The 11745-nt window shown below is 44.0% G+C and overlaps 1 protein-coding gene across 1 annotated transcript in view; it reads left to right on the forward strand.

Moving 5' to 3' along the window:
• Positions 1 to 11745, forward strand: part of crebrf (creb3 regulatory factor) — a 35551-nt gene that overhangs the window by 14788 nt on the left and 9018 nt on the right. The window contains exons 2-9 of the mRNA XM_080436487.1: positions 650 to 886; positions 1839 to 1964; positions 3732 to 3901; positions 5701 to 6857; positions 8792 to 8983; positions 9363 to 9552; positions 10300 to 10373; positions 11234 to 11353. Coding sequence (XP_080292613.1) covers positions 878 to 886; positions 1839 to 1964; positions 3732 to 3901; positions 5701 to 6857; positions 8792 to 8983; positions 9363 to 9552; positions 10300 to 10373; positions 11234 to 11353 — 2038 coding nt within the window. The 5' untranslated portion in view covers positions 650 to 877. The remainder of the gene's footprint in view (positions 1 to 649; positions 887 to 1838; positions 1965 to 3731; positions 3902 to 5700; positions 6858 to 8791; positions 8984 to 9362; positions 9553 to 10299; positions 10374 to 11233; positions 11354 to 11745) is intronic.

Consider the following 11745-nt stretch of genomic DNA (forward strand, 5'->3'; position numbering starts at 1 on the left):
CCCAGCTAAAGGTCAATTCAACGCGCAGCGGTCTACCAGTGCCGATGGCTCACTGACTGATGTCTTGCACTTGTTCTGCCATGAAACAAAAATACACGTGGCTCCTTTTATTGTGCATGTACACTAGGTGCACGATCTAGGTTAACCCATTAATACCTGGAACGCATCTGTGTTACTTTAGATTTCTTTGGCTATTCAAAAATAGCAGATATACAAGCTCATGCCGCGCTATGAGCTTGTATATCTGCTATTTTTGAAAAATCGTGAAAACATTATTTTTTTTCTTTTTTTTTTTCTTAGGATTTAGAAAACATTTTTAAGAATCGCCTCAGGTCTTAATGGGTTAAATACGTGATGTAATGTAGTGGTTCTCAAACCTTTTCGTGTCAAGGACCCCCAAAATGATGTGTTTGGCTGCAGACCCCCCATCTCAAAAAGTTGTGAACATTTTTGAATAGCCAAAGTATAAAATATGGTTGAATTGGTTAAAATGATTGTGACACAACCCCCCCCCCCCCCCCAGTACCCCTGGGGTTCCCTGGACCCCACTTTGAGAAGCAATGATGTAATGAGCATAATCTCAACGCAAACACATGTGAGGGGAAAATGTGCCGTCTGAACTGATGTTCCCTTTCATTTGTGTCTCCAGCCCTGAAGCATAGAGAAGACACAGCACGGCAACACAGCAGAGCGGAGCGGACCCCACACACACACAGGTTTAAAGCAGTGTCCAGCCGCGCAGACCCCACAGGCCCCCCCCCACACACAGCACTCTGCGGACCTGGTCTCTCTGCCAGGCTATAGCAGTCTCACACCACTGGGACTGGAGAGGAGACCCGCCGGTTCCATCCGCTGGAACTCCCAGCTGTGCCCGGCGATGCCTCAGGTACCACGGACTGCACACCATGTGATCTAAAAGCATTCTCGCCATATCTATGGACCAACTGTCTGTCAATATAGGTTAATGTTTCCGTATTGTCATGTTTTAATCTTGAAGATGTATATAACTCTGGGGTCATTTTAACCTCTACTCTGGCTTTTGTGTGCACGCCAGACAGTTTTTAAGTTGCTTGATTCAATATTTAGATTTATATATATATATATATATATATATATATATATATATATATATATATATATATAAAGCCATTACAGCACCGCGGACAGCAACACAGTGGGCTTGGCTGGACTTACTGCTTGACAGTAAGTTATTAAATAGATGCATTATGCACATACGTCCGGAACAACGTTTCAAAATTACTAATCTTAAGCCTTAAGATAAATGTATTCATATCAAGCATGACCAGTGACCACACATGTTTCAGGTGCGTTATATCTGATTTATTGCGGGACCCACAGTTTTCTTTTTTTGGGACCACCCCCTCCAGCAAGATTTGCGTCTGCTCCCATGGGATCCCGCTCCCGATGCAGGGCTCTAGTTTGAAGTTCAATGGGCTTATGTGGGGGGGGGGGGGGGGGGCATGTCTGGGGTGCACACAGAAGGGCTCTATTCTTGGTCCGCTACTTTATTTTCCTCTACACCAAATGTTTTTGCTGAAAATAGCCCATCTAGAACGCATAGTGTTGTTAGCTTGTAAATCGGCTCCTTTCGCCGAAGGTTCGCCCCCAGAATAGGGACACTAGGTGAACCCTAGCTGTGGTTTGTTCCTTCAATCCTTCATACATTTATTCCTTCATCGACCCAATCCACGTCAAGCGAGTGTCAAATGTTTTATTGCAAAATTGCACGACTTGAAACAAAATATGTCATTCCATACACGTGACTTATTTTTGGTTGGTCCATACATGATTGGTTTTGTGTGTGTGCTGTGTTTCAGCCCAGCATCAGCGGGATGGAGCCTACTTTCGGGGATGCCTTTCAGAACTACACGTTTGCTGACCAGGCCCTGACCAGCACTGATCTGCTCGCCAGTAGCTCTGACCCAGACTTCATGTATGAACTGGTGAGTCACACACACACACACACACACACACACACACACACACACACACACACACACACACACACACACACACACACACACGTCGCTCAGACAGCAAACATTCCGATCAGGGCGGAGTCTCTGTGCAGCAGACCAACGTAAAAACACCATGTTTTCGCTATGTGAACGGAAAACTCACTTACTTTTTCACCTCGCCACAGACCTCGCTAAATCCCTTATGATCGCGTGTTCAACTGTTTGTAGACACACAGGGTAGTTGTGTGAGTGGCCCAGAGAAGAAATTTTCAATCGGCGACATTCCATTTTGCAGTAGTAGCGGTTTCTAAACAGCGTTTCTAAACAGCGTTTCTAAACAGCGTTTCTAAACAGCGTTTCTAAACAGCGTTCCGGGGCGGAGAAAGACAAAGCCGAGATAATGGCGATTTAGCGGAAGGTTTAGAGCGGCAGGCGGAAACGGAAATATTCGATTGACGTCATTTCCGTATCCGGGTGTGCTACAATGAAATGTGTCACTTCGAGAGATGAAGGACGATGAGATCTTTATAAAATAAATGTTTTATCAAAATTACGTTTTTTATGTTCTTGGCAGAATTGGTAATTGGAAATAATTACGTTTTTTACGTTCTAGGCAGGGAATGAGTTAAGTGCTATGCTCTGGATTTTATTTCATCATACTTTTTAAGTTGTTTGTGTTTTCAATTCATAATTCAAATCTCGAAGTGGAAATGTCTTTTAAAGGACCATGCCAGTGGTCTGGCATGTTTGGCCCGTACAACTCATGGTATATTAGACATTACTGCCGACCATTTTCCAAATCATAACATGTTTTGTTTGATAGTCAAGGGAAAGGATTCCTTTCATTTCAGTGTGGTATGCAGATCAAGTTGCAGAGACTTGAAACCCACTTGGGATACGTAGTCCCACACAAAGAACTTTATTGCCCCCTTATGTCAAAGTTACATTATTGTTGGCGTTTCAATGAATTTTAAAGCACAGAAAAAAAAAATTATGAACGAAATTCAAGCATCCATGACTTCTTAACCGTGCAGTGATGTTTAACCCAACATTGACGCAATTATTCAGTTAGGTTTGGTAACATTTTAATGACTGGAGAAAACGTAATCAAATGCAAACTCTAAACACTCTTGACACCGATATGGTCCGTTAGCTTAGAAAGTATAACACAGTACACTCTGAAATGCACTCCATCTAGACCAGAAATAACTTTACCACACTTACACAACAACTAGAACAATGGAAAAACTAATGCATGCATACATCAGAATATCTTTGGATTCCAACCTGTGGACGTGTGAAGCCTGAGTTATACTTAGTTAACCCCTTCAATCCGGGAAAGCTTTTGTGTCATTTTAGATTTTTGCTACATATATAGCACAGTGGTTGGCTATTCAAAAAGCGCTATGAACTTGTAGATCTGCTATTTTGGAAAAATGCAAAATTTGTGCAAATCTTTGAATATCTATATATTTTTAAAGCGAACATTTTTAACTAAAATCTTTGTTTCTGAGGGTCCCTGGAACAAAATATTTTGAGATGGGGGTCGGCGACCAAATGCATATAATTTTGGGGGTGCTTGACATAGAAAACGTTTGAGCACCACTGATATTGCATCATAGGTTTTTCAGAAAACTGTTAGGATTTAGAAGACATTTTTAGAATCCCGGCCTCGGGTATTAATGGGTTAACTTTATATAACTCAGGCTTAACAGCTCCACCTGTCTTTGTGTGTGTGTCTCTCCCCTGCAGGACAGAGACATGTCCCATCGGCAGAGTCCCCACGGGGACAGCATGATGGTGGATGTAGGCAAGGACGCAGACGGCTGGGAGGGTGTGATGGGACTGGGAGACTGTGAGACAGCCCATAATGGCGGCACTGCCTTTGAACAGTGGGATTCCTACTGGGAGGACCTCACCAGGTACAACACTGTATTTCCATGCACTACTTTCTTCTACTTTAGTGCATATGTTTTCTGGGGACACCTAAATCGAACAACACGCCCACTATCAATTTGATCAGCTGCAGCGAGCTGTGTTGCTGGCTAACTTCCTATGTTTTTACACTGCAGTAGTTTTCAACCTGAACCAGAAAACACATGACAAAATCAGCTCTAGGGTTTCATGCACTCATGCATTCTTTTGTATAAATCTGTGCCACTGTGCCTTTTTTGCAAACTGTTAATAAAGTATTCAATGAATCAATCAAGTCCGACTTTTGTAGTGGCATCGGATGTACACTTCTTTTGCATTAATGGTAATTAAGTAATTTGTTTAGTTCAGTGAATTGTGTTTTGAGTGTGTATGTAATGAGCTGCTGGAAGTCAGGGATTTCTGTGAGCAGCTCTCCATAGTTGGCCTTTTGTCTTTAATAAACGTCTTAGAATTGATGTGTGCATTATGTTTTGGTCTGGTGCTTCCGTCACGTGACAAGTGGTGGCTGTGGTTTTGACAACAAGCATGCACAGCAGACAATCTCAGTGCAGTGCAATGCAGTGCAGTGCACCTGCTGACAATGATGTCTTCTGGGATAAGAACATGAGGTGGGACGAGAGCTTGTTATTTGCAAATATTTAAATATGTCCACCTCTAGGTTGTTTGCTGCTGAACATATTCACTCCTTTCCATTATATGGACTCCCAGTTGTTGAGGAATGAATGGCAACACGACAAATTGTGTGAATGTCAGCGGATCATACATAATACATCAAACAAGCTTTCACTAGTCCATTTCACACAGAAAGAGTTCCTGAAATCATTGAGGAATAGGCTTAAGCCCAGAGCTTATTATGCTATTCAATCCATTGACGATGAGCCCTATCAGAGAAGTGTGTCATCTACTAAGTTGAATGATTTGATAGAGGGACCATAAAGTAACGTTGTTGGTGAGGCAGAGTCCCAGCCACCCGAACTGACCTCTGACTTTCAAGAAGGCTTAGAAATTGAGGGTTTCCTAGTTTTTACGTACTTCTTTTAAGTGTTTGAAGGCACTGCCCTGTAGTTTTTTAGGCAGGCCCGGTTTTCCTACTTGAGGGCAGGAGTAATCTGAGTTCCCAGAAGTTTTCGCCAGCTCTCGCATACAAACGGGAGGGGCGAGGAAACTTCTGGGCCGGCACGTAACTTACGCTCAGAATCTGAGCGGACACGCCTCTTACCGGTCTGTGAGCTGTGCAACTCGTCTAAACAGTCCGACGAGAGGCAAACAGCAGTACACAACAATGGCGGCCGCAATACAAGGAGAAATTGTGTCGCTCCTATTTACATGCAACACCCACTGCATGTGGATCCCGCCCCCTTTTCTTCATTGGCTGTTGATTTGAATCAGAACGCAGTGGCCGTGCCCCTGCTGTCCAGGCTCTGAGGCGAAGTCTCCCAGACTAGGGCAGGAGTGATGCTGCATCATTTGAAGAATATTGGGATACATCTGGGGAAATATAGGTGATAGAAGATGTTATATTAGATAACATTTGAAGTTAGTTCTGTCAAGATTTCTTTATGCTGTGGTCAAGGTTGTGATGTGCTCTGATTGATCATGACAAATATGTTTTCATCCAGATGTAACTGTACCCGTTTCTCTTTACCTCCTGCAAGCTCTTCCTTTTTGCTCTGACATGCTGAACTCTAGTTGAACTGTTGGATAGTAGCCTAATAGTGTCAGACGGAATGAAGACAATTTTTGTTTTGTTACAATTTGATATAACACATCTCTCTGTGCTTGACAGATACACACGACTGACCAGCTGTGACAAAGAGGTGGACTTCCTGGGATTGGATGACTTCTCAAGTCCCTACCAGGACGAGGAGGTGATTGCCCGAACCCCGACGTTAGCCCAACTCAACAGTGAGGACTCGCAGCCTGTGTGCGAGACACTTTACCACCCTACTGACTTGCCCCTGTCCCTCCCCCAGCCACAGCCTCCTAAGAGACTGCCAGGCTTTGGTCTGGGGCCCGGCCCCACCAGGCCTTTCCCAGTCCCACCGCCGTCCACCTCCCTCCCCTCTCGCAGCCCTCTCGCTGACTTTGCCGAGGGCTCGCAGAAGGCCACCTGGCCCGTCCCCTCCAGCACTGACACAATGGCTAAGGCTCAGAACCAGCCAAACCCCGCCCAGGACCACACCCAGACTCAACCCAAGACCCGAGTGCTGGGAAACAAGATGTCGGCCCCCTCTTCTCACGGCTCTGACTTTGTGCGGAAGGCCAAGGTGCGTGTGAGCTCTGGCCACAGAGAGCAGAGCGACACACCCATCCAACCGGAGGCAGAGGACCCCGACTCCCCTCTCCCCCTCTCCCAGGACCACGTGGCCTCCACCTCTGGCGGCACCCTGGTGGTAACTCCCGGTACCGCAGCCTGTAGCTCAGGACGCACAATCGGCTACGAGAGGAGGGCGGAGGGTGCAGGGAGAAGGGACACGTCTGCGAGCCGGTCGGCCATGCCTCAGCTGGTGGCGGCTAGCCACGGCGAGGAGGGGGCTACCGCTGACCTAGTCAGCGTTGAGGTCAGCCTGCCGGGGGCTAGCGGGGTCCTAGTGGTGGAGGGCAGCGAGAAGAGCAAGGAAGAGGAGCACAACTATTCACTGTTCCTGACCCAAGCCAGGCAGGCTGGCAGAACCCACAGCCCGCTGGAGGCCGAAGAGGAGGAGGAGGAGGAGGAGGAAGAGGAGGAGGATGACGAGGAAGAGGAGGAGGATGAGGAAGATGGGGAGGAGGAGGAGGAGGCAGATGCAGAAGATCTGGAGCTGGATGACGAAGACCACGACGAGGGCTTCGGCAGCGAACATGAGCTGTCAGACAACGAGGAGGAAGAGGAGAAGGAGGAGGAGGAAGAGGATTACGAAGCTGACAAGGATGACGACATGAGTGACACCTTCTCGGAGCAAGGTACCCACAATGCATGTGACCTCTGAGTTGCCATGGTGACCATCTGTTTAATTATCTTTGTCATTATCAACCTCCAAATCGTTTGTGCTCTCTTGCTCTCTCCATCTCTTTCTTTCCTTTTTCTCAGAATCTCATTACTCTGTCCCTCTTTCTCGTCTTTCTGTCTCTTTCTAATCATATCTTTTAAATAGTTTGACTATAGAATACCCACAACCAATAAGTGTTAAAAATGTATTTCAAAAATATACTGAGGGGCATTGTGTGTTGCTCCTCTTGTTGCTTTTAGCCATTTAAACCCTATATACTCTAGCTAAAATACAATAGCTAAAATAGTAGGTGTGTTAGAAAAAATCAATTCAGGTAAGAATCGCGACTCTTATTATCAACGATTCAAAATCGATTCACAATTTCCAAAAATCGATTTCCTTTTATTTTTTTCTTTGTTTGCTGGTTAAAGTTACAGGAGTTTTTACTCTACACAACCCTCTCTGGTATTATATAATTGTTAGTTTGAGCTGTTGGAAATAACTAGGCTACACTTGGTTGTTAAAGTCCAGATGAAAACAATATGACTTAAATCATTTGGATTAAACTGATAGGAAATAATGTTTCAATGAGAAAATTCTTTTTAAAATAGTTTTCAATTGAAAAAAATCGGAAAGAATCAGAATCAAATTGAGAATCGATTTTAATTGAATCGTGACCCCAAGAATCGGAATCGAATCGTGAGATAGCAGAAGATTCACAGCCCTATAAAATAGCCTATGATATCTACAAGGCTCACAGCATGGCACGGCGAAACGCATTGTGAGCTTGTAGATATACACTACTACCTGTTTTGCCAAATGCTATTTTGACTATTTTGACATGCCCAGAATAGGGATGTATGCTAGAGTTCCTATGATTAAACACAATTCCCAGTGACAGAAGCACTCTTCACTCCTCTATCCTTCAACTCTTGCCAACAGTGGAAATCCAACCCCATATTTACTCTGTCGGCTATTATTGGACCTAATGGCTGTCCCTGTACGGGCTGTCAACACAGGGAATTCTGCCTAGACCTAATTTTTGTGTCTTTTCCAACCATAGCGAGTCTCTGACCAAATGCTCCAGTTTAGAGAGCTGAGGAATCTCCTTTGCAGGCTTCAGTGCATTCTGGAGGGGAGAGCAATAGACACAATTCCAAACAATCAATAAATCACACATAACTTGTCGTCAAATCCAACATGCTCATTAAAATCCTGCAAATCTACTCAAGACCTGCAACACCACATGCCTGTGAAGACTTAGCCGTCTTGTGAAAGTTTTCTTGTTCGATTTGGGAGACTTCACATCCTTGTTGTTTTGCATCGGTTTTTGGCAAATGCAATAACTTCTAAATAGTTCAAATTCCTAGAATTTGATCCGCAGAATAACACATTGACATGCAGTTTCATCTGTTGTAGTTGTCTGTTAGGTCACTTACACAATACAGTTTAAGTTTATAATTGTATAGAATCATTCATGGCCAGTTAAAACCGTGGTATTGTTTGCAGGCTATATTAACATTTTGCTGGGGAACCCCCCCACGGACCCCTGGCGGTCCCCTTACCCGACTTTGAGAACCAATGGTATAACGTGCCTTGTATCCCCATTTGAGCTGTGTCTGTGCCAGGTTTGGTGCGGATCGGAGCAACGGTGCGCCTCGCAAGTCCGGATGCAACTTTTTTGACGTCCACTGTCCACTGTCTACCCACCCTATTTAGGCAATTGTAATGTAGGATGACATGCACTTTGTAATGGAAGCCCATCTTTAGAGGTCCAAAAGTTCATCAAACTAATCGATTGCATTGCTAGCTACTCATCTTTATGTCTGTGTTCCACGCCACAGCACAGAAATGTCCACATGTGGACAGACAGTAAAGATTCCTTTGGTCTCTCTCTCTGTTGTCCAGGTTGTGACATGGAGCTGATGGAGGACATTAAAGGTCTAACAGCAGGGGTCTCCAAGAGAGGGAAGAGGCGTTATTTCTGGGAATACAGTGAACAGCTCACCCCCTCGAAACAGGAACGCATGCTCAAACCCTCCGAGTGGGACAAACACACCCTGCCCAGTAATCTCTACCAGAAGAATGGACCCCTCCATGGTATTTTTCATTCATTCAACCTTTATTTATTTTATTGGAAATACATTGAGGGCAGAGCCCTCGTTTTCAATGATGCAGAGATTACACAAGGCATAATACAACAGTAGTAATAGTATTAATATTGAAATAAGAACAGCAGGATAAAACAAGTTGTGCACACACACACACACACACACACTAGAAAACACCTCACAATAAGTTCACAAAACATCGCATCATAATAAAAATAATGCCAAAAATAGGGGCACCAGGTTTTAAAATGTTTAAATTGAAATCTTCGTTTTTCAGTTTTGTTAGGTTATGTATTATATCCGATAACACGTGATACTGTATTAATACTGTATGGTGCTACGTTTTGCGTGCCGTCTTCCATCACCAGGGAAGTACATGCTGAAAAAATCTCGCCGTACGGACGTGGAGGACTTGACTCCCAACCCACGCAAGCTGCTGCAGATCGGCACGGAGCTCCGCAAGCTCAACAAGGTGATCAGTGACTTGACCCCCGTCAGCGAGCTGCCGCTCACCGCCAGGCCACGCTCCCGCAAGGAGAAGAACAAGCTGGCCTCCAGGTATCGCATGCACACACACACACACACACACACACACACACACACACACACACACATGCACATGTACACACGCATGCACACGTAGGGCTGTCACGATTATTGTCACTCAAGTAATTGCGATTAACGATGTAATTGTGTTTCTGTCCTTCATTATGAATACAAAATACATTTCTGTTTGGCTTTTAGGCTTCGTAAACAAAAGGGGCAGATATGACAAAAAAATAATTAAGCATTTTATCCATTTATATGTTGGCTATTCAAAAATGTACCGATGTACAAGCTCACCGCACGTTGTGAGCTTGTATATCTGCTATTTTTGAAAATCATTGAAAAATATTGAAAATCTTTGGAAGATTTTGAATAATCAAGATTCTTTTTGAACAAACTCTTCTGGGGGTCCCTGTCAGAAAACCTTTTCAGATGGGGTTCCGCGGCCAAATACATATCCTTGACCCGAAAAAGTTTGAGAACCACTGCCCGAGTGTACACATGTACAGTATGCATGTAGCCACAGACACACACACACACACACACACACACACACACACACACACACACACACACACACACACACACACACACACACACACACACACACACACACACACACACACACACATACACACACACACACACACACCAGTCTCATTCTCTGCTGTAGTGTTGAGCCTGTCCTGCTGAGTGTTTGGGGAACTGCTTTCTGAGACCAAACTCAGCTCTGTTGTGTCGTCCTCTTGTGTGTTTCAGAGCTTGCCGTCTGAAAAAGAAGGCCCAGTATGAGGCAAACAAAGTAAAGCTGTGGGGACTCAGCACAGAGTACGGTATGTTACCCCACACACACACACACACACACACACACACACACACACACACACACACACACACACACAGCGCGTACGTACGTCATGCTACAGTGTTTCCGTTATATCGTTGCTGTTGTGCAGAAACCTTGTCTCTCCATATTTTAACTTTTTGTGTTTTTTGTAAATGTATGTCCTACTTGGTCATACTACAGCGTTACACAAAAGCATCAAAAGTAGCAGATCTGGCCCGGACCTTTGGCCTAGTTGTCCGGGCACTTAGGCTCCAATGCCTGACAGTGTGTTGCGGGTTTGAAACCCGATCCCGACAACCTTTGCTGCGTGTCACTCCCCGTCTCTCTCTCCCCATTTCCTGTCTATATACTTTATACTATCAATAAAGGCAGAAAAAGCCCCAAAAAATATTTAAAAAAAGGAAAAAAGTAGTAGATCTACAAGCTCAAAACGTGGTGTGAAGCGACACGTTTTGAGCTTGCCGATCTGCTACTTTTGCTATTTTTGAATTTGCATCCTGAAAAGAACTGTTTTGAACAAGGTTCAATGAGGTTTGCCCCCCGACAGGTTTCCACCCCTTTTCATATATTCATAAATTTATGCTGTTCATCTAAATAGCTAAATATAAATCAAAGATGATAAATTATCTGTTTTTCCACTTTTCCCCTGTTTCTGATGCCTTAGTGATACTGAGACATGTGATTCCACAGAATATATAGTTATTTTTAGTCCATGTGCATTCATTAGCGTAGCTATGTTTTCAGTTCATGTCAGTGAATATGTTTAAGGTATACTGGACTGTGTGTGTGTGTGTGTGTGTGTGTGTGTGTGTGTGTGTGTGTGTGTGTGTGTATGTGTATGTGCAGATCGCTTGCTGTTTGTCATTAATGCCATCAAGGAGGAGATAGTAACCCGGGTGAAGGACTCGTCTCCACAGCCCTGCATCATGGCTGACAGTCTGGATAGACTCATCCAGGAGACACTAGGTGAGAGACATTTTTCAAACATTCCATATGTCTCCATTTTGTCACATGTTCTCTAAAGTTCTATAATGGCACATTTGAACAGTGTTCATGTTTCATGTTTGTATTTACTGAAATCAGACTTCTCAATAGTGCTTGGCAATATATATCGATATTATATCGACATAGGGATTTTGGATATCGTAATGGTTTTAATTACTTATTTTGTACTTACTCAAATATAGCCTTTCTACAAGCTCACAACGCCCCGCGATGTGAGCTTGTAGATCGCCTATTTTCAATATTTTTCAAGGTTTTCTGACCAAAATATGGTATTTCAATATCAAGGTATTTGATGAAAAAAATAGTGATATTTGAATTTGTCCATATTGTCAAGCCCTACCTATGAATAACAC

The sequence above is a fragment of the Gymnoscopelus braueri genome (assembly GCF_963280865.1).
Source record: "Gymnoscopelus braueri genome assembly, chromosome: 8".
In the NCBI taxonomy this organism is placed as follows: domain Eukaryota; kingdom Metazoa; phylum Chordata; class Actinopteri; order Myctophiformes; family Myctophidae; genus Gymnoscopelus; species Gymnoscopelus braueri.